The 22,638-nt window shown below is 50.6% G+C and overlaps 13 protein-coding genes across 13 annotated transcripts; 6 read left to right on the top strand and 7 right to left on the bottom strand.

Moving 5' to 3' along the window:
* Positions 1-776: 776 nt before the first annotated feature.
* Positions 777-2,415, top strand: MIND_00775400 (Zn(2)-C6 fungal-type domain-containing protein; the record flags this gene model as incomplete). Its single annotated transcript, XM_037364443.1, has 6 exons — positions 777-837; positions 891-1,017; positions 1,064-1,598; positions 1,652-1,802; positions 1,853-2,317; positions 2,363-2,415. The coding sequence occupies 6 exons, from the start codon at positions 777-779 to the stop codon at positions 2,413-2,415; spliced, it is 1,392 nt and encodes a 463-aa protein (XP_037220087.1).
* Positions 2,416-3,270: 855 nt separating this feature from the next.
* MIND_00775300 (uncharacterized protein) lies at positions 3,271-4,888 on the bottom strand (the record flags this gene model as incomplete). The annotated part of the gene is made up of 6 exons (XM_037364442.1): positions 3,271-3,300; positions 3,357-3,885; positions 3,939-4,254; positions 4,300-4,427; positions 4,475-4,602; positions 4,652-4,888. The coding sequence occupies 6 exons, from the start codon at positions 4,886-4,888 to the stop codon at positions 3,271-3,273; spliced, it is 1,368 nt and encodes a 455-aa protein (XP_037220086.1).
* A 113-nt stretch (positions 4,889-5,001) lies between these two features.
* Positions 5,002-6,614, top strand: MIND_00775200 (uncharacterized protein; the record flags this gene model as incomplete). The annotated part of the gene is made up of 6 exons (XM_037364441.1): positions 5,002-5,208; positions 5,257-5,384; positions 5,429-5,553; positions 5,603-5,915; positions 5,965-6,532; positions 6,582-6,614. 6 exons carry the CDS (start codon positions 5,002-5,004, stop codon positions 6,612-6,614), a joined length of 1,374 nt encoding a protein of 457 aa, XP_037220085.1.
* Positions 6,615-6,802: 188 nt separating this feature from the next.
* On the bottom strand, positions 6,803-8,510 carry MIND_00775100 (uncharacterized protein; the record flags this gene model as incomplete). The annotated part of the gene is made up of 7 exons (XM_037364440.1): positions 6,803-7,007; positions 7,063-7,131; positions 7,356-7,471; positions 7,750-7,812; positions 7,857-7,944; positions 7,995-8,046; positions 8,093-8,510. The coding sequence occupies 7 exons, from the start codon at positions 8,508-8,510 to the stop codon at positions 6,803-6,805; spliced, it is 1,011 nt and encodes a 336-aa protein (XP_037220084.1).
* Positions 8,511-8,696: 186 nt separating this feature from the next.
* Positions 8,697-9,770, bottom strand: MIND_00775000 (SAICAR synthetase; the record flags this gene model as incomplete). The annotated part of the gene is made up of 4 exons (XM_037364439.1): positions 9,621-9,770; positions 9,360-9,573; positions 9,158-9,313; positions 8,697-9,112 (listed from the first exon to the last, which is right to left on the bottom strand). Exons 1-4 carry the CDS (start codon positions 9,762-9,764, stop codon positions 8,697-8,699), a joined length of 930 nt encoding a protein of 309 aa, XP_037220083.1. The 5' UTR covers positions 9,765-9,770.
* Positions 9,771-9,816: 46 nt separating this feature from the next.
* On the top strand, positions 9,817-11,278 carry MIND_00774900 (uncharacterized protein; the record flags this gene model as incomplete). Its single annotated transcript, XM_037364438.1, has 4 exons — positions 9,817-10,271; positions 10,319-10,416; positions 10,465-10,795; positions 10,843-11,278. The coding sequence occupies exons 1-4, from the start codon at positions 9,823-9,825 to the stop codon at positions 11,276-11,278; spliced, it is 1,314 nt and encodes a 437-aa protein (XP_037220082.1). The 5' UTR covers positions 9,817-9,822.
* A 195-nt stretch (positions 11,279-11,473) lies between these two features.
* Positions 11,474-12,227, bottom strand: MIND_00774800 (uncharacterized protein; the record flags this gene model as incomplete). Its single annotated transcript, XM_037364437.1, has 5 exons — positions 11,474-11,542; positions 11,592-11,679; positions 11,728-11,779; positions 11,829-12,072; positions 12,126-12,227. The coding sequence occupies 5 exons, from the start codon at positions 12,225-12,227 to the stop codon at positions 11,474-11,476; spliced, it is 555 nt and encodes a 184-aa protein (XP_037220081.1).
* Positions 12,228-12,384: 157 nt separating this feature from the next.
* On the bottom strand, positions 12,385-12,863 carry MIND_00774700 (uncharacterized protein; the record flags this gene model as incomplete). Its single annotated transcript, XM_037364436.1, has 4 exons — positions 12,749-12,863; positions 12,639-12,689; positions 12,537-12,590; positions 12,385-12,485 (listed from the first exon to the last, which is right to left on the bottom strand). The coding sequence occupies exons 1-4, from the start codon at positions 12,831-12,833 to the stop codon at positions 12,385-12,387; spliced, it is 291 nt and encodes a 96-aa protein (XP_037220080.1). The 5' UTR covers positions 12,834-12,863.
* A 1,205-nt stretch (positions 12,864-14,068) lies between these two features.
* Positions 14,069-14,483, top strand: MIND_00774600 (uncharacterized protein; the record flags this gene model as incomplete). Its single annotated transcript, XM_037364435.1, has 2 exons — positions 14,069-14,394; positions 14,450-14,483. Exons 1-2 carry the CDS (start codon positions 14,075-14,077, stop codon positions 14,481-14,483), a joined length of 354 nt encoding a protein of 117 aa, XP_037220079.1. The 5' UTR covers positions 14,069-14,074.
* Positions 14,484-14,690: 207 nt separating this feature from the next.
* MIND_00774500 (uncharacterized protein) lies at positions 14,691-16,593 on the top strand (the record flags this gene model as incomplete). Its single annotated transcript, XM_037364434.1, has 6 exons — positions 14,691-14,940; positions 14,990-15,343; positions 15,394-15,675; positions 15,732-15,782; positions 15,828-16,220; positions 16,268-16,593. 6 exons carry the CDS (start codon positions 14,691-14,693, stop codon positions 16,591-16,593), a joined length of 1,656 nt encoding a protein of 551 aa, XP_037220078.1.
* Positions 16,594-16,686: 93 nt separating this feature from the next.
* Positions 16,687-18,160, bottom strand: MIND_00774400 (Di-copper centre-containing protein; the record flags this gene model as incomplete). The annotated part of the gene is made up of 9 exons (XM_037364433.1): positions 16,687-16,785; positions 16,831-16,968; positions 17,020-17,045; positions 17,092-17,162; positions 17,215-17,249; positions 17,303-17,625; positions 17,670-17,801; positions 17,854-17,974; positions 18,023-18,160. 9 exons carry the CDS (start codon positions 18,158-18,160, stop codon positions 16,687-16,689), a joined length of 1,083 nt encoding a protein of 360 aa, XP_037220077.1.
* Positions 18,161-18,628: 468 nt separating this feature from the next.
* MIND_00774300 (uncharacterized protein) lies at positions 18,629-20,938 on the bottom strand (the record flags this gene model as incomplete). Its single annotated transcript, XM_037364432.1, has 6 exons — positions 18,629-18,638; positions 18,692-19,001; positions 19,057-19,195; positions 19,244-20,455; positions 20,505-20,841; positions 20,892-20,938. The coding sequence occupies 6 exons, from the start codon at positions 20,936-20,938 to the stop codon at positions 18,629-18,631; spliced, it is 2,055 nt and encodes a 684-aa protein (XP_037220076.1).
* A 161-nt stretch (positions 20,939-21,099) lies between these two features.
* On the top strand, positions 21,100-21,966 carry MIND_00774200 (uncharacterized protein; the record flags this gene model as incomplete). Its single annotated transcript, XM_037364431.1, has 5 exons — positions 21,100-21,135; positions 21,194-21,295; positions 21,342-21,431; positions 21,496-21,660; positions 21,706-21,966. The coding sequence occupies 5 exons, from the start codon at positions 21,100-21,102 to the stop codon at positions 21,964-21,966; spliced, it is 654 nt and encodes a 217-aa protein (XP_037220075.1).
* Positions 21,967-22,638: the final 672 nt, after the last annotated feature.

Here is a 22,638-nt window from a genome sequence, read left to right as displayed (position 1 = left end):
TCACAATCGGTTCGATTCTCTTCCACGTTCGGCAAGTAGCTCGATTGGGTTGTTCTCCAGCTGGATTTTCACGCGTGTTTGGCGGGTTTGCGGTTTTGCGGAGCATGTCGGCGTTCCTTTCAACTTGTCCTTTCGTCCGAGCTTACGTCAACTTCGGGACAACTCGGTTGTACTACAACAATGACTCGTTTTTCAGTGTTTCCTCACAGCTATACTTCTCTCCGTCGGTTCCCCTTGCGCTGAAGCACTGACAAAGGACCGAAAGAGACGGCTAATTGCAGCCCCGAATCCAGTGCAGTAAGACTTGCTCGCGGCAATTTTCGCCGTCCGACCTGCGCAGTCATTAAACCGCGCCTCCCTTGAAGGTCCTCGACGCGTCATGGCCGCTCGTCGTAAGCCCCTCGGCTACCTACCTACCGCAGCGGAAGATGTCGGATGCTGCCAATTTATCTATTCGGAGGAGGGCCATTCTCGTCAATTACTCTGACAGAACAGGCTCGCGCAGTCAGTATAAAGCTATAACACTCAAGCCATGAATTTCTCAATACAATGGCCGGCGCTGAATCGTCAAGCAGTGGTCGCTCGAACTGGAATAAGAGCAAAGCCTGTGTAAACTGCAAGTAAGTGCGATTTTCTACACCACCGCAAGATCGGAGAGCTCAAGAGAGTGAAAGGAAGCGCAAAATTGTGGGATTCTCTTGTTGCTGGTCTCTGTATACTTATTATCCCAGAGATGTGACCTTGTACACCCTCAATGTGGACCCTGTTCGCGGTCAATGAACTTTCAAGACTGTGAATATGTAGAGTTCGGCCCGTCGACAACACAGAGGCTGGAAGGTGATTGCCAGCGTTCCCCTCGTATCCAATCTGTGTCGCTAACTTCAGCCCAGAACAAATTGCAGGTGTCGAGGCCCGTATTCGCGGGCTAAACCCAGCCGCCCCAGTACCTTATCCCAACCATCAACGCTCATCTGTACCAAGCGACAGATCTCTTCATCATGATGTTATGCAACAACTGCAAGTCTCTCGCGGTTGTCTGAGATATCAAATGATTCTTCTATAGCACGTCGAATTTTTATGCTCACGCGGCTCAATTTGGTTTCTTCCTCGACATTCCGGTTTCCTCTAGTACACTCACCCCAGCGCTTACAAGCACTATTCAACTTTGGTCCATCCATCTTTCAAACTCAAATTTTGGACATGAGCTGGAATCAGAATATCTTTCTCGAGCAGTGAGGGCAACCACTGATGCATTATCGCCTCCTTCTCGGCCCCAATCCCCTTCACCTTACGCGTTAATCCCCACTTCCAATCCACAAGACCATCCTCGTATAATTCTCCAGGCCATTCAGTGCCATATTCTCCTTGCGACATACTTCTTTCGGAATGCACGTCTTTTGGAAGGAAAATACCATCTTGGCACCGCTGTTGGTTTAGTACTCGGTGCTGGCATGCACAGGCGAATATCAACGGGAAGCTCTGCCCGTAACAATGCCTTTTGGACTGTCTACACAATGGACTGTTGCTGGACGAGCGCCGATGGTTCCCCATCTAACTTCCCGCAAGACATGCAGAGTCAGGTCGATGTTCATTGGCCGGTTAGTCATCGTGTGTCTTTTTTAACCATTTCCGTGATCACCTGTTCTCTTAGCAGGAAACATCCTCCAGTCCACATGGGCTAGGAACAATTACAGCTTTCCTCACAAGCCGCTCGATGTCTGGCACGTCGGCACAAGCATTATACGCCAAGGCAGCGATCCTCTACGAACGCGCCTCTCGTCTTGTCATCAGATATCGTCCCCGTTAGTCCATTTACCACTCTTGATGAAGTTTACGGCTTATAGTTCACCAGAAATGCCTCCTGAAGAGCTAAATAACTTCTTCCTCGCATTCACGAATATTGATACTGTCATCCAACAATTTCGCCAAACGTTTTTCTCGCAGTCACCACAGGACCACCCCCATTTGGTGGCACACATCTTGACTCATGTCGCCACCATCCAGCTCCACAATTTATTCGTTGGTGACCGAGAGGCGGAAAGTTCCCGACGCCGTGTGCTTGACGCTGCTACAGGTGTCGTGCAGGCGTTGGCCACCATCCAGCAGCTTCGACTTGACGATGTCGACCCAATCATGGGAACGTTGCTGACGGCGACAGGGCAGGTTTTCTTGATCTCACTCGCGGCCCACCGAAGTACAGTGAGAGTGTCTGGAAGACACGCAACTTGGCCAGAAAGCGGAGTAATGCCACTCAAAGCGTCCGTGGAACGCATTCTGGATGTCATGGGTCTCTTTGCATCAAGGTCCAAATTAATGGGTGAGTTGTCCATTCTGTCAAAACCACACTGATAATTGGTTGTAGATTCGCAGCATAAAGCATTGCGAGAAAGTCTTGGTCGTGCGATGCAGTCTTGATTGTCGTTAATCTGTTGCTTCATTTCATATCTTACAGTATACTAGCCTAACAGAGGTGTATTCACACTTTAGTAGTCGCCAGACAGTGCCGCAAGGACATCCTATTGGCATTAATTGAAATCCCGAATTATGACTTGACTCCTCACGTCTGCATCGTCGTCCCATGGTTTAACCCCTTGACATGCAAGGTCCCAAGCTTCTCCCTCAGTAAATCCACATAATCCAGGATCGAGATCATCAAAATCTTCATGGTCGCGATAACGCGGCATTGTGTATGAACGGCCTCCTCGCGGACCTGGTCCACGACGACGAACGCTCGCTTTGTGAGCGCTCGCTTGAGCTTGTTGGCGTTGTTTCTCCGCGTTCTTCCGCTGCTTGGGGCGTTTCTTTCTATTTCTACCCCCGGTCTGAGGTTGTTGCCGGACGCCAGAGCTTTGCTGAGGAATTGACATCATGGTTACAGGAGAGGGACTTGTCACGTGTAGCCACCCCTATGTATGCCTATCTGGCTCGCTGAGTCAAGTTGATTAGGGGTAATATCCTCAGGCTGCCCGGCGTCTAATCTTCAGGCTGCATTCGAATGTTCTTGTCATACAACTAGGTTGCAATTTCTCCGTGTTGCTCAACTACTTAGTATTACAATTCCATCGCCAAACTCGTTGCTGTTATAATTATCTTTATTACTAGTACTTCCACCTGTTTGTCATCTGAGACAAAGTTGAGTTCAAGTTACAAGATTGTACATGTACAAATGAATCATTGCCATCACGGATAATATGTACATTTTTTCCAGTCTCGATGCACCAAGCCACATATAGAGCACATGCCAACCTCTCAGATTCCTCTGAGGACGGGTCAACAATATGGCATACTGTCCCAATCAACCTACAAATCGATTCATAATCCATGCAAGTTTAAAGAACAATGCAAATGGTACGCACCCCTTCGCTAGCATCCCAAGGCCGGTACCCAAGCTTTATATAGTCAGTAATAGTCATTCCATCGCGGTTTCCCCTGAAGTCATCGATATCAAACTCCGAGTCGTCATACTCTGAGAAGGAGTCCTCGAGCTGGATATTAGCCATCTTGCGTCGAGTTCGACGGAGAGGAAAGAACGTGACAGGCCGGAGAGGAAAAGGCCCTGTCGATGCCAACTCAATGGAATCGAATGCACATTGGGCTTCAAGTTGGCGCCGCAGCTTGTGCCGTGCACCTTCTGTCTTGTGATGAGAGTCGATCCAAGCTGAGGAGGTTTCGCGTTGTTGGAATGGAAGCAATTGACCATTCATATCGCGACCCAGGAATGGTGGGATCAATTCTCCGAGGTTGTGATAAACCGACTGGTAGTAGGCAACATATTCTGATTTGTTCCACCACCCATTTATTGGCAAGTTCGCCTTGAAGTGCGCGTACGGACACTTGGGTTTGGAACATTCGTGGAGAAGGAAGTTTAAGCAGACATTCCGACCACTGCAGCATTCAGATGGTCAGACAATTTCATGCCGTTATTAAGCGGGGCCTACAGTTGGTCTCGAACGCTTCGATCATCGACGGCATGCCGGAAATTACACTTGCTACCAGATGTACATGGCGCCCCTTTGTTGTAGTTTTTGCATGGCTTTCCATTTCCTATGTGCCGCGAATCCTCTGTGTCAGACTCGCAATCAAGGTCGTAGTTTGCCGTGCACGTTGCCATGATCGTATGGACTGCATTCGCGTTTGCGTATTCTGGATTGCGTTCAAAATAGTCCTTGTCAACATCCCAAAGTTGATGGAGCTGTTCGATGGCATCTGTAACTTCGAGGGCCTCTGGCCTGCTCCGTTTACAGAGGATTAAATCTTCACATCATGAGACAGCATAATGTTTGGAGCATCGTGACATACCTACGGCTGCCTCTGCATATTGATGTTCCCTGATGAAAGCTGTTGCACGGAGAAAACGAGCAGAAATATTATTCTGATTCCGGTCGATTGCGATATGGAAAGTTGCCATATCGATTGCTTGCTCGTAGCTAGGCAAACTCATTGACACCAACACAAGGCGGGCAGACGGACACACCGTTCGAGCTTCATAAATGTTGACGCCATCTTGAGCACATACTTTGGCAGTGTCTTGAAGGTCACGCAGGCGTCTTGGAGCGATTTCAGCGCTGCTTCGTATTTTCCATCGTTGAAAAGACCAGTGGCCTGAGGACAGAGATCCATCCAACTCAACCACAATAAGAGAATAGCACACCTTATCATAATGTTTCTCCGCATTTGCTTGCTTTCTGTCAGAGACAATTTTCCGGGCAGCGGCTCTGGAGGCAAGACTTTGCGGCTCAACCTGTTTTCCCTTGCCTTTCTTCGAATTCTTTGGCCCTTGCCCACCACGTTTCGCACTTCCTCCTGCTGTGGGTTCAGATTGGGCGGGAGCTGCGGCCTGCTTTTTCTTGCGCTTATTCCGCTTCGTCGATGGGCCTGGTTGGCTCATGGTGGCTCTAACGTGGCTCTCGACCTAAAGATAACTCGAAGTTGTTCGGGGATCATGGCGCACGGGAAGTCACGTTCACGAGACGTCACGTTGTGTGACGACGCCACTTCACAATGAACAAAAACAACCCCCAACGCAAGAAGAAGCCAGCCAAGAAGAATGCGAGCACAAACCAGCAGGCGGGTCCTTCGCGAACTACCGGTGGCAAAGGGAAAGGGAAACAAGTGCAACCTCAACAAACGACACTCGCAGCAAGAACTGCCGCGCGAAAAACTGTGGCTAACAGGAAAAGGGCTGCGGGGGATATGAAGTATACTCAAGTGAGCGAATCATCCTCTTTTGTGAAGGTTGTGTGAATCTATTACAAGGCTCTCCACTTTTTCGACGCCGGCCAATACGAGGCTGCGCTGGAATCTCTCAAGGCTGCGTGTATGACCTTTAAAACACAACCAAAATATGCCTTGAAGATGGCGGCTACGTTGAGCAAACTGGAAAGGTTTGTTCTCACCAGAAAGTTTAGACTCCAGTTGACAGTGGAAGGTACGATGATGCCATTGACATGGCATCATATGCTATTGCCGTCCAACCCAACGACACCTTCAACGCTCGCTTACTGCGTGCCACCATATTCATTAAGGACCAGGAGTATGACTATGCAGCGGCTGGTATGCTGTTTATTACTCACACAAGACCAACCTTAACGATTTCTTGAAGACTTGGTCACCTGCAAACGCGACAAGCCAGATTCTCAAGAAGTCGCGTCAGCCATCCAACAGCTGCACGAGCTATGGGATGTCGACGATGAGTACTTACAGAAGAATCCGGACGAGGCGAACAAGGACATTGTCTATCCCGACTTTGCCAACTGCACCGCCAACTTCGACCTTGACTGCAACTCCGACACGGAGGAGTCAACTCACAAGGGAGATGGTCGAGTTTGCACCAACTATAACCAAGGGATGTGCAAATACGGGAAGGACTGCTATTCGCGACATTCTGTAGACTCGAGGAGCATTCGCGACCAGCTGTAGGTGCATTTATTCTATACATCAACCGCTATACCGACCATTTCCTAGTGGTCGCAACGTCTGCATCTTCCACATCATCGGCCGCTGCCACTTCTCAGCGGGCGGCCGATGCTGGTACTCTCACTCAACAAGCCATCTTCCGAAACAAGGATGGTGGAACGATGCCGAATATGTCGCCTACTACCGCAGCATATACGATGTCCTCAAGACAACGGGCTCGAACCAGGTCATGGACCTCATGCTTGGTGGAGACATGAACGGTCAATGGCGGCCCTTTGAACGCCGCACGAACTTCGCGGCTGGAATGCAGACACTCAATCAGCCAGAGAACTTGCGTCGCGCAATTTATCGTCGATGCGAGGAGGCAGTCGCCCAAGTCATTGGAATGAATCCCAAGGACGTCGGAAGAAAAGGCCGGAACGGCGTATTGGGGCAAGCGCTCAGGTACTTTGGGGTTGGATATCACGGTCAACAGCGTCGCTCGCGGCGCTACGAGGAGTCCGACTCTGATGATTACGACTACGACGAGTATGGCGAGGGAGGATATGACAGTGATGGTGATTTGCTGCAGGAAATGCTCAGTCTGGGAATCAAACCCTGGGATGAGGATGCCTATGTGAGACTCTTTGTACTGTTCACTGGTCATCACTAACGACGCTGGATAGGACATCCTTGCTTACCTTGCCAGCGAGTATTAGGAATAATCACATAGTCTAGAGAATACAGTGCTCTTCAACAAATTTCAAAGTCAATATCATAGTTCTTCTAGTGTACATACTTTGCAGTCAATTATTCTACCAGTGGTGTATGTAGCTTCAATCAGCATTCTTCGAATGATGTTTGGCCGTCTTTGTGTTCTTGGTCCGCCTTGGGACACATGGTCAACTTATGAAAGACGTTCTGCCCATGTCTTTCCGCGTTGTTCCGTATGAGCTTGGAAATCTAACCGTCGAAGAAGAATAACATCAGTATTCTGATGACGAAAGAGTCGAGGTGGACGCACAGCATTTGGGGGTTTCAAACCAAGCTTGTGAGCGCGCTCCCAGCGTTCGAGACGCGTCATTCCTACCGTGGGCCCGTATTCCGGAGCGCTGAATCGGGAAGTAAGCGGTTTAGCCGATGAACACTTATGGCGGACCAACGTACTGGTCAAAGTGGCGTAGAATCTCGTCGTCACCAGTTTGGTCTTCGCCAGTCCGGATCCAAGTGAGCGATCTTGAACACAGAGTTGCGGGGAGATCGTGGAAGAAGACGAACCCAAAGGCAAGTTGGCTCGCGATTCAGCTGTGGCCAAGACTTGTGAATGCCTGTGCCTATGATCAAGGGAGGCGATGGCGTATGCTGGGGAGAATGGGCTTCAGGCGGTGAACTCGCCAAACTCTTGACCCGTGAAGCTCCGCTGCCCCGAGGGTTTGAGGCCGGCGGGTCAGCAGACGTACTTAGGCTGGAGGGGTGGACTCGAGTCCCAATCCCACGCGTCGGAATCAGAGCTCGATGAGCTCGACTCAGCGAGTTGGCTTAGTTTCTGAGTCCTAGCCGCTTCTACTTTCGTGGCCTGGATGGATATCATGTGTGGGCGTATGACAGGGTAGAGAAGCATTGGTTGTTGCGACGCAGCTAAGTGCGCGGTACTAGAACTTGAAGGCATATGGATGATGATGGTCGTTCAGAGCCAACGACTTGATGAGATAAGCGTGAAATCCAAGTCTGATCATTATAGCTACAGCGTATAGCTACACGACTGGATTACTGGAGCACAGGAACGAATAGCAATGATACAGCGGTGAATGACATATAAGTACACGGGTAATCAGCAACTGCAAGACATCATACTTGGTCAATCAAAACCGACTCAGCATAGCGTGGGCCTTGTTTTGACTTCAGAATATCGCGAACCTAACTAAGTGAGGCGAAAGACACTACGATAGGATTAGATATACCTCTATTGGCGGCGAGAGTCCCATCGCTTGAGCACGCTCCCATCGCTGGAGTCGCGAAATACCAACGCAAGGTCCATATTCATACGAGCTATTCTCAATCAGCGAAAGGTTGACCAATCTGTCCGAAACTATGCTGACAGGTCAAAAACACGCAGTATGTCGTCAAATATCGTCTGTGCTTGTGCGTGAACTGCAGCGAAATAAGTATCACATGGACGAATAGTCAGACCACATACCGAGTATGTCATGACCACGCTTTGACTTGACCTCTTTCGCATGTTTCTGCCAGCGCCGCTGTTTAGGACTAATATCAAGCGGCTCGTCGTCGTCGTCGTCGTCGATATCGATGATTTCATCACGCTTAGGCTTCTTAGTTGGGGTCGATGGAGCAGGCACCCGAGCTACGGTGCTCTTGTCCGCAAAAGAGCCGTCAGATTCGATGATTTCTATGTCAGAGTCGACCTCAGAACCGGAACCGGAACTGGCAATCTCGATCTCATCGACGACGTTATCTTCTGGTGGATTGCGGGGAAGGATGGGAGCAGTTTTCTTATTCGTGTTCGTAGAAGCATTCTGCTTGAAGGCGCTGAAGGCAAGTGTAGACTGCTTGAGAGTGGGCTGAGACGATGATTTGGCTTTGGGAGCTTTAGGCATGGTGGTAATGGTCATAGGAGTAAATGATGTCACTTCGTGATGACATCACTTCGTGTGACTCGTAGTCCAAGACTCCGGGATTTCAAGAGGCATTGGCACGGAAAGTCGGTCATCTAAGATATCGTACTGCATCTACTTGAGGTCATGAATACCTGAGGCCTATAACCATAAACACCGAATGCTCCTCTATAACTTGGTCAACATAGTCACGACATCCTGATACCTCTGGCGTGTCCCATCGACAACGTTAGGATCTATGAGCCAGCCCGTGCCTTTAGGACTGCCTTCAGGACCTCCTTCAAGACCCTTACGAAAACCAGCGCCGACTAGCCAGTCTCGCAGATATTGTTTGTCGAACGATGGTTGAGACTTCCCAGGCTCGTACCCTTCTAATGGCCAGTATCGAGACGAATCGGGGGTGAGCAGCTCATCAACGAGGATAAGTTCTTGCTCCTCGGCACCAACCGGCACAAGACCAAACTCGAACTTCGTATCAGCAAGGATGATCCCGCGAGAGCGTGCGTATTCGGCTGCGGCGTTATACAGACTGAGTGCTGCAGCCGATAGTTTCGAGTAGAGGGCATCTCCAATCAGTGTAGCAGCTGAGGGAATGTGAATTGACTTTCACGAATCAGATGCAATCGTACCTTGAGCCGGAGATATATTTTCGTCGTGTTGTCCTTGTTCCGCCTTGGTGGAGGGTGTGAAAAGAGGCTCTGGTAGGCGCTGAGATTCTACGAGGCCAGCAGGCAGCGGGATTCCGTGAACAGTGCCGGATTTCTTGTACTCCGACCATGCTGAACCTGAGTTCAATTAACAAGGGTAACGGACAGGCAAGATAGAATGCACCCGTGAGATAGCCGCGCACAATAGCCTCCAAGGGTAATACTTGGGCTTTTCTTACGAGCATGGTCCGACCCTCAAGCTGCTCTTCGTATTCTCGCACTTCGGAAGGCATCGAGTGTATGTCCGCCGTGATGAAATGGTTGGGAATGATGTGCGCTAGTTTGTCGAACCAGAAGAGCGAGATCTGAGTGAGGAGCTGACCCTTCTGTGGGATGCCCTGCTGTGAAAATGAACCAACGATGCATTCATGTTTCAACAACGGACATTCTTGAGTACCACATCGTAGGCCGAAATCCGATCGGAGGCGACGAAGAGCAAGCTGTTGGGATCGGAGGTTGCGTAGATGTCCCGGACCTTGCCCTTTGAGAGCAAAGTGAGTGTCGGGAGATCGGAGTGAACCAGCGCCATAATCGCCGGAAAAAAGTAGCGTAACGCGTGACATTTCCCAAACGGGGTTAAATTTTCAATGTCTTCCTCCTCATCGTCCAGTGCTTCAAGCTCACGCAATTCCTCACCCGAGCCTCCAAAAAAGCGCAAACGCGCAGCTCAGGATGAGTCAGACGCTGACTCAGACTCAGATTCCGATAACGATGAGCCGCAACCGGCGACCGAAACGCTCCCCATTCCCGTAGACGAACCTGTTCTCTCCCATAAACAAAAGCGGATGCAGAAGAAAAAAGAGAAGGAGGAGGCCAAAGCGGCCAGTAAGAAGAAGAGGAAGCTACCCGACGGCTCCGCTGTGTCTGTGAAGGACGACAAGGGCAAGCGGCAGAATTCCGTTTGGGTGGGCAATCTAAACTTCAAGACCACACCGGAAGCGCTCAGTGCGTTCTTCAAAGATGCAGGCGAAGTCACGAGAATCAACATGCCGCATAAAACGTCCACTGTGCGTGGTGTCAAGCCCGAGAACAAGGGGTAATAATTTGTTTCCGTTGGCAATGGCGATCATTGACGCTTTTTAGGTATGCGTATGTCGATTTTGCATCTCCAGACGCAAAAACTATCGCCATAACCATGTCGGAGCAAAATCTGCTGGGTCGAAAGCTATTGATCAAAGATGGTGGGTCCAACCTACAGTACAACAACATTCATGACAGCCCACATGCAGGTGACGACTTTGCTGGCAGACCCACCACTACTCCAACACATGGAGACCCAAATGCTGCTGCTGCTGCTGCAGGTGTAACAGGCCTAACAAAAAGTGCTCAACGCATCCTTCGTGCCCAGCAACAACCACCCGCGCCAACTTTGTTCTTAGGGAACCTACCATTCGAAACGACTGAAGACAGCATACGGGAACTATTCCAAGCGCATCGCAAAAAGGTCGTTCAGAAGGTGGAGGACGAGGGCGGCGCAGGCGAGGACAACTCGGAAACACAGAAAGAATCTATACGGAAAGTGCGGATGGGGACATTTGAGGACAGCGGTCTGTGTAAAGGGTGTGTGAGCTTATGCGCTGCTCTTGATTCCTGTTGAAACATTTCAGCTTTGCCTTCGTTGATTTTATATCGACACAAGAGGCCACCAACGCTTTGGTCAATCCCAGAAATCACCATCTCAATGGGCGGGACTTGAAAGTCGAGTACGCCTCGGCTGATGCAGTAAGGCGGGGTCAACCAAAGGAGCGTAACCCAGATGGAGCTCCCAAGCGATATAAAGAACCCAAGCGGCTCGGTCCCCGCGCGGAGAAACGCGTGAAAAAGGAGGAGACAGACTTTACAGAGGTGGAACAAAAAGAAGACAAGCAATCGCGTGACCGGTCTGGTGGGAAGCCTTACAAGAAAGGGTGGAAGAGTAGAGAGGAGCAGGCTGCGAGCGAGAAAGGGCCAAAGAGTCGACCACGACCTGGGGCAGCTTTAGCTCAGGCGAAACGCGAGAGTACCGCCATTGTACCTGCTCAAGGAAAGAAGATTGTATTCTGAACGCTTTCCAAAGGCTTTTTAAGAGCCTCTGAATTTTGGGCCAAGTTCGCGTACCAAACTTGGCTTTTTCGTTCGCAAATACATTCAACTAACCACATGGGCGGATAACGACTAATAGCAAGGTGAGGAGATACGTGGTACAAGAGGGGGATCGCAAGATTAAAAAAGAGGCAGGCGGCGGCGATAGTCATAGACTCAAACTTTGCCATGAAAGACGGATTGCGCATAGTCATCGGCCTGTTTAGAGACAAGGATGTCGTAGATCTCACGAAAAATATGAGGAACAGTGTCAAAGTTGGTAAATAGAACGCACCTCTCTTGGTGGGGAAAGTCCCATTGCCTGAGCGCGTTCCCAGCGGTCAAGTCGCGTAATTCCGATGCAAGGACCATACTGATACGACCTGGAAAGCAATTCAGAGGGAGGCATGGCCGAAGAAAACAGGATGCACAGGTCAAACATGCGTAGGATATCGTCAAAGACGTTTTGCTGTTTGGTATGAACTGTGAACTGCGTCAATGGCAGCTCATGTGGAGAAACTTTGGGACGGACTAAGTTTCACTTTCCCCAGCTTGGCTTTTCGATAGTCCGTCCATCGGCTGTCTTTGGGGTCAAGGTCAAGAGGTTCATCCACGTCGAAGACCTCCTGCTCTAACTCCGAATCCGAATCAGACTCCTCCAACGGTATAACCGCGACTCGTTTCTTTGTCGGAGTCTTGAATGACGCGGCTTTCTCGCTGAGAGCGCCGCGCGTCTTCGGGCCGTTGGTCTCATCGTTTTCAGAGTCGGAGAACGACTGTTGTTTCTATATTAGCTTAGGGGTATATGGCCATTGGCAGACATGCACACCACTGAAGGTTTCTTTTTGTTTGTAGACACGGAGGTCTTGCTAGCCGTAAAGGAGAGGGTGGCCTGTTTGAGGGAGGAAGAGGGTTTCGCAGCTTTGGGCATGACGGGTCAGAGAAGGTTGGGTTTTGAGTCGTCACCGTGACACAGTTACCCTCGCGTCGTTGACCTCCGCCGCTGCGTCAATATAATAGCTAAGGCTGCCTATTGACCTTGGGAAGACCCGGATTTTCAATGCACGCGCTACGTTACAACCTGCTTATCAATATGCGAGACCTACAATTCCATCGTCTCTGCCCTCAACCTCGGCGAGCATCCTATTGGTGATAGGCAAATTTGGAACCACGTCTGGTCTAGGTTCCTCTTCAAGTTGATTCAGTAGATGAGCAAACGACCAAAGATAAACATCCTCACCGGGCATTCTGTTGGTGATTGGCAAATTCGGAACCACGTCGGGGCTGGGCTCCTCTTCAAATATGGTGAGGGAGGCGAATAAAATGACCGAAGTTGATTTACTAGCATGGCAGATAATGCATTGCTTCTTGACGAGCGCAGCGTCGACAACAGCTATACGCGCACGGTCAAGATCGGTCCAAGTTGCCAACCATGTCATTTCTGCTGCTCACCAGCTGTTATGCCAGCAGGTGCGGCGCTGACGAAACCAAGAGCGAGAGCGGCGACTAGAGAAACGATGGGTGCTTGAGGGCGCATGGCTTGCGAATTCGCCCGTCCTCCATCTTTCGTTCGTTTTTTATATGCGCTTCCTTGCTCGTCTGAAAATAGACCCCAATATGCTAGGTGTTTCGGATGGCGAGGAAACTGCAGCCGCATCCAACCACCTTACTGTTCAGATCATCTTTCGCATTCAGAATAAGTGGTGGCGCCACAGTGCTTGACTGTTCTTGCTCATCGGGCCGCCTGTCAACGGTCAAGACGCGGTGTTCATGAGAGAAGACTGGATTACACTATTTTAGAAGCCACTGCAGCCGTTAGCAACCAAAGCCCACTCTAGGGATGTTGAAATATTCAAGTTCAAGTGGTCATAACGGATCAAATGCTGCTTACCCTAACATTCACTACCTTCAACTTAGTTAACCTTGCACTTTATGCAGGGCATTCCCATCAAGTGGATCTCTGGACCCTGCAAGTGCACTCGCTCGTCGCCTGATACCTTTCAACGGCCCGCCGACAGGAGCACTGTCGACGTATCTCAGCAGCCACTTGGGTGCAACGTTGCATGGACCCTGATTCGACGCCTCATCTGCACCCTGTTTATGATGTATTTTTTGACTTCGGACTAAGCGCTTAGCGCTACCCTTCCCAGAAGGACGTCTGTGGAAGGATTTTCCAAAAGCCATCCTTACGATGGTTCTGGCAAGTGTGGATCTACAGCCTGAGGGAAAACCCTGTCTCCCGTTATTTGTAAAGATGGTTAGTAGAACGGGACAGTTACCAGTGAGAGAGATCGCGGCCAGACTGTGGGTGCTTACAACTTGAACCTGTTTAGGAATCTGTTTAAAATTTGGCATACATCATATATGTAATCGACTTTGCTTTTCTGATGTTGTTAGAGTGGCTGGTCAACCATGCATTCAAGACTCGCTCGATTGAGATAAAAAGCAGCTAGGCAAGGACTTTGCAGCGCCGAACTTGAAGCCAGGGATGCAGCCTGCGGGTTCGTATACTCTTTCGGCAGCACGGAAGTTGGAACAACAACGCTCATGTTGATTGCCGCCACAACAATCCCTTCAAGTCCTAACTGGGAGCGATCACAACAAGCTTGGCGCGACGGGCATGCCGGCGATACAGACAAGGGCTACTTTAATTTGGAGGGTATAAATAGCCTAGAGAAGACTGGTCTTTTCAAGTTCTCAGACTCACGTTCTCTAATAAGTATAAGGGGAGTGCCTTTTCCTCACTGACGCCACGATACTGACTGTGATTGCAGCGCAATGCAGATCCAACTGACCGGCATGCTTACTATGTTCGTTCTCGCGGCACAGATTGCCGCCAAGGGGCCCATTCTCGTGGCATGGTACGAGGCAGCGGACTGCCGTGGATCGTCGTTCGAAACCACTATCACCAAGGCACAGCCTGAGCCGGGCACGTGCTTCGCGGCCAGCGACGGCCGCACGGCCCGCAGTGTCTTGTGGAGCAATATCGGCGGCCCGGGCTTCCAGCTCTTCTTATCTGGCGGCCCGCACGACATGTGCACCAACGGCGCAAATTTCACAGCACCCAAATCCGCGGGGTGCGAGACCGCGCCGCCTGGGTGCGTACGATCCGATGATGCCGGATCAGGGTTAACTGACCGCGGGACTTCCCAGATTCAATTGGCAGAGCGCTCAGTACCCCTTCTAGGCAACAGACAGTATATACCCACTTTTAGCCCTCACAGTGGCTCACACGCTCCTTACCCTTGTCTTCATAATAGTTACATTCAACGTTCGACGTTTTAGTGCAACCGTGTGATGATGCGTTCGGCGACTGTCAATTGAGTTCCCAGGATCACGAGACCTTATTTTTGCCCACTCTGCCAGCGTCATATCATTGTCTTTCCGCCAAACGATGTTCAACAACGGAGGCTACAACACTGCCGGATTCATACCTCCACCTCTAAGTCTCCCTCGGACGCTTCCACCCAACTTCGGGCCCGGGGTTCAAGTTCCCAGCAGGGCCAGCACTCAGTATATGAACCCTCACCCATTGGCCCCACAGCCCAACCTGCAGGCTGGACGACTCCCTCCACAATTGATGGCCGTCGATGAACCGATGCCAATGGCGTCCGAGAACACTCCCCGCTTCAGGACCAACGCTGGTGAGACAACTTAAGAGATCAAGCGTCGGACTAATGGGTGCTTTGTCAGCGTTGTTCAACGACCCTGAATACCTCAACCTCCTCAATCGAAGCTCGAATCCACATTCGCCGAGTCCGTTCAATTACAGCCATCGGCAGGCACCAGTACCAGCGGGTTACGGCCCTCAGCCCCCGGCTTTCGCTCATGGCCCGATGGGAGGGTTTCCCGCCAGCCTCCCGGTCCAACAGCCAGATACGACTATGATTCCGAGTTATGGGCTCGACTCTCATGATTTTGATCCTGAGCCGGATCCGGACTCTAGGACTCTAAGGTGGATCCAGTCGCAGGCTCAATTTATTAGTACTCAGGTCCTCCGAGTCGCCGATTCTCCGGATGTTCCAGGCTCCAAACAGACCAACACTGGTGAGTTATAGCTTCCTTTGATCGCCTACTAGTACTGAGTAAATTCTCAGACTTTATGGCTAATACTAATCTTCAAGTTCCAGGCTATACGAGCCCTCACGTTGCGCTGGATGGCGGCGCTGCTTGGACTGGTGTCGCTCCTACCAGTGGTAGCCAATGGCACTCAAACCCTCCGCCATCTCCATATTCAAGTTTTCCTAGCCGCCAAAACCAGGCTCCCGTCGTCGGTCCCGGGCCATTGCAGTCCAACTTGAACTATCATACACCACCCCACCCACCACCACCGCTGGCACCACACAATCCAACTGCTAACGCATTTACGCCGGAAACGGGTATGTCGCCGCATTCAAGTTGGTGGACTTCAAGTTGATAATCTCAATTTCAATAGCCTCGCATCTCTCTTCCGGAAGTTTCCAGCCAACGACCGCCAGCCGCAATGGTATGTTCATGGATTCAATCGAGTCCTGTTTAACCGATTTGTTAGAACGGACGATCAACCCACCCAAATTTGGACGCGCTGCGTACCTCCACTTTCGCGACACATATGGGAGTGGTGCTGCCCAAGCCGTTGGCACCGGTAGCGGCCGGCACACACACACTCCGCATATTCGGAGCCCCCTCGGCCTCTCCCAGACGCAGCCAGTCGCTGGGCCATCCCGCCCTATTAGCTTGGATCACGCGCCACACAATTCGATGGAGTTCAGCTCCACGCCAACAAGCGTGAACATTCCGCCAGAACCGATGCTGGTAGACGAAGAACGCCACAACACGGCTTCAGCATTTACATCGTCTTCGGCCGCCGAATCAGAGTCAGATGGCAGTGACTCTGAAGCTGAGTCTGAGACTAGCACTGAGCGCGGCGGTGAACCAGCCACTGGTGTGTTGGTTATCCTGGCTGAACCGTTGTTGATAGCTTTCCGACAGCGCATGAACATCACCCGCCCCTGCCACGGTTTAGCTACGGGCCCAGTGGTTTGCCCCCAAGGCTCCAAAAGGAATACGATGCTCTTGTAGAAGGCTTCCGACAGCAGCTGGACAGAGTTTCCGCTCAGCTCGACGCCGACATAGAGGCCCTTGCAGTGCATAAAACACAACACGATGCTAGCACGGTCGATAGCCAGACACACTGGGATTGGCAATCGAAAGCTGAAATACTGCAGAAGATGGTTGAGAGTGGTCGTCGACAGAAGGGTGAGCTGACGTCCATCGTCGACAACCTCAAAGATGGTGCATCAGGCCGTCAGGCATAATGGTCCTATTTTATGGATGATTGCTCTATTCGTTATCTTTCGCTGCTAGTAGTATTGGTCAAGAAAAATATCACCGATCAAACAAGTTTTTCCTCATTCGTACACGTAGCATAGTAGGCCATTCGTGGTCGACAAAACATCTCCTATCTTGGCTGACTCGAAAAGCCCATCAGCAGGCATTGTTGAGTTGACCTGCAGTTGGATGAGTCATAAAGAACAAACTAAAAGTGCCCATACACTCAGGAACGGCGCTGCACCAGTCGGGTATTGTTCGTAAGATGTGACATTGTTCAAGGCTTCGACAGAGCCTCCGAAGAATTTGTTACCGTTGTGGGGGCTTGCGTGTTGCCAGTCGTACCACAATTTGTCCACCATCTGTCGGAATCGCATCAAACAAACTTAATCAAGGACGAGGAGGGAAAGTACAGCATGATGCATCCAGAAGAGGGGTTCTGCGAAAGCATGTGGGATACGCTGTAGTGAAGCAAACGAACCGACCATTGGCAGAGAATGTTGGACCCCCAACACAGTCAGGTGGTGCACTTGCGGGACAGATTCCTCCGAGATCTCTGAATACGACGATTATCTTCGTTTTGTTCAAAAAGTAAGCATTCAACTGACCCACCAACCATGAGATGTATGGCTCCATGCGAACCCTAAAACGACATTTTTATATGAAAAACGACAGTGTTCGACGATAAGAACATACATTGAAACCTTCGAGGTACGTCTGGAAGCCTTTGAAATCGCCGACAAAGCCATTGACGAGCTTGTCTCGCTCGGCTGGAGTAAACGAAGTATTGCCGTAGAGTTGCTGTTGCGACTCGCTGAGAAAGGGGTTTCCGAGGAAGGGCTTCAGCGTAAAATTGCGACGGAGGGTATGCGGAGAAGGATAGGCCAATCTAAAGGTTGATGTGTTGGAGAAACCACCATCAGGGACGCTAACGTCGTTTGCGGGGTCGCCCCAGCCGCCAAGCCCGCTTTCGGGATCAGGATCGGTAAACATGGTAGAAGAGAAAACATCGCGATAGTCTAATAATGCATAAACGGAATGACGTGAGAGAGTTGGTCTATACCTTGAACCCAATCCCAATATGGCGAAGTTCCTTTGTATCCACACTTCTCCTTCAAGGCGCGCTCGTAGACGGCAACATACCAGCGGTGCCAAGGAAGGAATAAGCCAGTAAAGTGAATTTTGGTGTTTAGGTCTGTACGGACAATTAGCGCGACTTTTTTTAGGCAAGACAGATGTGGACTGACCCATGTGCAAGTAGACGAAGTCGTCGTAATATGAGCTACTAGTGTTGACTGGAACGATATTTGAGATCGAAGGAGGGACGGAGGGGGCCAACGCGTCATCGTGAGGCAGGTTTGCAAGACACTATGGTGTTGTTAGTAAAAAGGCAAAGTTTCGCAGACAACGGCGGACCTTGACGCTACGAATCCAATCCGCTCGCTCTGACCAGCTTAACGTTCGCCACTCCTTTCGCACTGCCGGCTGGATGCATATGGCATGTACCAAGCAACCTGTAATAAGCAGCCAAATGAGGGGAAGGAGGGTAGCCATGGCCAGAAAAGAATGGGGGGCCCCATTTAAATTGACGGCGACCTACGGGCGTGGCAGACAGAGTAGTCATGAGTTGGAAGAAGCGACCCATGGAGATGCGACACGACGCTTGGTGGAGTGATATTCTGGAGACGCCGTGCCGGTATGATATTTACTTGCCCTTAGTGTAGTTGGGAGAGTGAACATGTCTCGTTTCCGTAACATCGCGGGAGCATATAGACCACTCTAAGGAGTTTGAGCATTGACTGAATGGTACATAGATTGGGGGTCGTTGGATGTTTGAGACACGATATGTCACAAGGGGCCTCCGGCGTGACCGCCGTTGACAAGGACCTTGCTTTATTGGCGTGTTGACTTAACAAACAAAGCAACCTTTAGATCGACCAAATGTAATTTAGATACTTTCAAAGGTCTGGAGTAACAAGCAGTCATCTTTTTCTTCAATGGAAACATTGTGCTACTGCATCTTTATCGAGAGCTGCCCACCAAGTCTTGTCCATGTCAACTTTCGAATATCTGGGAACGACGTACAGATAGTCTTTGTCCTGTCCCGCGAATTTCACTACGTCGATGCCGATTCGATTTCCGAGACGCCTGGGGCGAGTTGTGATATCTTCCCCATCGTAGTCTTCGAAGATACCAGTCCGCGCACATTCTTCACCAGTTTGGAATACCACGCTGAAATTAGGGGAACGGTAGTCGAATAGCAGAACCACGTTAATGTTCGGGTCAATGTGCAAGGCGTTGGCAATGTTGTCCTTCAGTGTTTCGAAGGCCGTCGAAAAATCTTCATCCATTATGTGGCGCAGAAACCTGCGGGTTTCGCGATCCAAGTGACACGCTATCGACAACGTATTCTCGGTTAAATTGTGTTGTCTAGAAAGTCGGGTACTTACCTTTTTGCGAAAGTTTACGAGTCTTGCAATCCAGGCGATGAACAGGCCAGTGGTCTCTCTGACAGAAGGTATCACAATAGTAGGTCTCTTTGCAAGTTAGGCAGCGCTTGAGCTCGCCAGAGGAAGAAAAGCGACCACACTAGAGTTACATGTAAGCGCCATGTGAGAGTTTTTCGCTGCACCTTACCGTCCAGCACATGCGGCGGTTAGGTTTGGATGGAAACTCTCGAAGGTGCTGGAGCCTCCTGTCGAGACTGCCTGCGAAAACGTTCAGCAAGGAACGGTGTTCGGGGGTTGTCAACGCTTCTGTTGGAAGTAGTAGCGCGGTGTTAAATCTGTGGGTCATAATAGAGCGGAGCAAAGCTGGGCGCCATATAGCGCGACCAATAGCGCCAAAGAACACCATATCCGTGATGCGCAAGTTGGTGGGGGATTCTGTGCGCTGCATTACAAGTAAAGTCCCATCGATTGCTTTGCTAGCGATTGCATCCGTCCACGCTCCGAATTCCCAGTGGTGCTGGCTTATCTTCAGCATGAAGAGCAGAATATCTCCTACCGACTTCTCTCTATTCGCGCACATATCGCGTTGAGCGACCATGGTGTACAGCGCAGTCGCGGCGGCACCTAAGACCTTTTGTTTTACGAATTGATACCGCAGATTTCGAGATTGCAGGGCCGAGTCGACTGCTTTCCAGAAACAGGTTACAGAGACGATCGCGAAGTCTGATATAATGGGGTCGGTTTCGCGAGTCGTTGCGTCGAAACTTTGTTTGCAAAAAAACGCGATTTTTCGAGTGGACGAACCGCAGGCTTCTTCGATGACATGGATGTGGGTTGGTATAGTCGAAATAAACTGACGAAGCAAGTCATACATCGCGAGCAACCCCAGTCGAGACCATCGATTTTCTCGGACTGGTTCGTCGCAGCAGCGCACCCAAGTCATAACAAAGAGACGCACGGCATTAGATCCGGCTGACATTCGAGTATGTGTTTGGGCGTGACGAATGAATCGAGCGACGACGGCTAGACATATGACTGAGGAGTGAATGTTTCGAGAATCAATAGGTCGCCGGAGTCCCAGAAAAGACGTTGGCTGCATAAATACAGCGAGCCATGGCCACAACCTATCCCAGATCGAGCCAATATCTTCTTCCACACTGGCCAAGGTATTCGATTCAGCCATCTCCACAACAATCGCCCAGGATATTTCGAGACGGATGCGTTCCTCGGTGGAGTAAGAGGAATGGTCCATGGAGTAAGAAGGGAGTCGGTCGTTGTCCAGCAAAGCAAACAGCACGGGCCAGACCGTGTGCCATCGTTCTCTGATCGAAGCGAATGCAAATATGACACCACAGTCTGCTGCTTGGCCGTCGGACCCTAGCAGGCTCTCGGCTTTCGTCTGGAAGGACACAGTAAATAATGGTAAGACGGCTGAACGCAAGCCTTACTTTGACATAGTTGGGCAACCCTTGCAGGCAACCATTCACGTCAGCCAGGGATGAGCGGACAGACATTACAAAGAGCGCGCGGTTCGGAAGGTGCGAGGTGCGTGTACCCGTGCAGAGAAAGGTAGAGAGGGGGGGCAATATATGATATCTGAAACATAGCCTTATGGAAGCGTGGGACAAGGACGATGGAGGTCTTGCATCGGATCTTGCGATGCTATCGCGCAACTTGGGTTTGTTGAATAGGGCCCGCATCCGACAGCGGACGAACGGATGGCACATTTCTCCCACGGAAAGGCGTGGCAATGTCGAGAGAGAGATCGCCAGGAGGGTCCGATCACTGATATGAATAGGAAGAAGGCCACTGCAATCTTTGGCGAAGGAATTTACCTTAAAAGCGAGCATCGACCAACACATTGGCAACAAGACGCAGACATGGCTACGTTTTTGTTGAATCAGCGACCCCTCTATCTCTCCTCTGAACGCGCCCTCGATTTCGATCGCAGCCTTTTCGTGGCGCGTACGGGTGTGGAAAGTTAGACGCGTCATCTCGCTCCGCAATGGACGCAAGAACTTTTCGCTGGCATTTTACGGAAAAATGGAGGGTCTTTTTCGTACCGGACCCGCTCACTATGTTCGTCAATTCTAGTGCTTTTTTTTTGTCGTTTGCAGCGTTGTAATCCTGTTTGCAGTCCCTGATACTTTCCGTGCCAGATGGAAAGTTCGCAGATGTGTTCCAACGCACCGTCGTCTTTCTGAATGATTTGGAGCAAACATGGCGCGACAAGATTCATGTTAGCGTTTTACTAGAGTTTAGCAAAAACTTACGTCGTTATTCAGACTCCTTTCCAAGTCCTTTCCTGCGTCCAGATGGACCCTCGTCGCGGAAAAGACTTGATCTTAGTCAACGTGGATGTTACGACCGTACTTGTAAGTGTACTTACGGCTCAACGGATTAGAGTTGACTTGGTTTGTCTTTTGGTTTCATTCCTAGTGTCACGCCGAGTGGAAGACACGTCCTTCTTTAGAGAGTTTGACAGACAGCGTGCCCGTCAACCCCGAAGACTGCGAGATTTTGGAACCTGGCGCCCTTTTGCGATGCGATGTGACGATTTGCCGCGAAGATGCGCCAGACTTAGGCGGCTTGGTGTGGAACACGGCAAGAGATGTCTTCGTAATGCTTTCATCGCTTATTTTGGAGCAGGCATGGATATTGGGAGGTGACCGGATTGCTCGCATTGGTCGGGCCAGTGCGGCAAGTTCTGATGAGTCTGAACATGGAGACTTTACTCGTTCCGAGCCAGAGGGCACATTAGCCGATCCCGTGCATGATTCTGGGGGTAGTAACACTGCGGGATACGGGCGACTCGTAGCACAGGGAGTAAACGGTAAAAGCCAGGCTGACCACGATAGCGTGTCAGCGTTTGGGGCAGAGTCGGAAGAGGCGATCCGATCAAGTGACTGATCGGGGAAGGCCGGCGGCCCTCTGAAATGATGCATAGTTGTCAGATTTGTGATCAGATTTGTGATGTACTTACTATTGACGGAACACGGCTAGTCTTTGCTTTGATACACCACATCCGTTTCTTCTGGCTCTTTCGCTTGTAGCTGTTGCAAGCCACAAAAGCGTTGGGCGATACCAACCGTGCAAGGGCGTGTTAACAACCCGTCAGTTCTATTTGCCTCTGCTTGAATTTGCGGCAGGGTTCGCTGCTGTTCTTCCTTGACGATTTGCTGGTACCCTGGTCAAGGTTGATAATGGACAGACACAACAGCTGCACTTTTAAAAGGGGGCTTCGATTAAACCGCACTTCGAACTGGTTTACATGCCAGTGCGCGCGTCCGCTTCGCTCGGTTTGTACTTGTTTGTTAGGTGGGTGATCGGAAAAGGTCTTTCCTATCCATACGGGTACATAAAGACGAACCCTTCTGGCGCACAGCTTTTCACGGCTCTCTTAGTACTCGCACAGTATCGAAAAAAGGGTAAGGGGCGTTCATGCTCAGCGAACGATGCCTAACCAACCGCTATGCAGTGTGCACCTCAGTCCTCGATGCTTCAAATCTGCACGCCATGCCGGCGAGCCCACGTTGTCTGTGATGGCTCGAAGCCATGCCACCGCTGTTCTGCGAGGGGTTG

Source organism: Mycena indigotica, assembly GCF_014461135.1.
Source record: "Mycena indigotica strain 171206Taipei chromosome Unknown Mind.scaff0006, whole genome shotgun sequence".
In the NCBI taxonomy this organism is placed as follows: Eukaryota; Fungi; Basidiomycota; class Agaricomycetes; order Agaricales; family Mycenaceae; genus Mycena; species Mycena indigotica.
The sequence above is the reverse complement of the archived record's forward strand: the minus strand, read 5'-3'. Positions and strand labels throughout refer to the sequence as shown.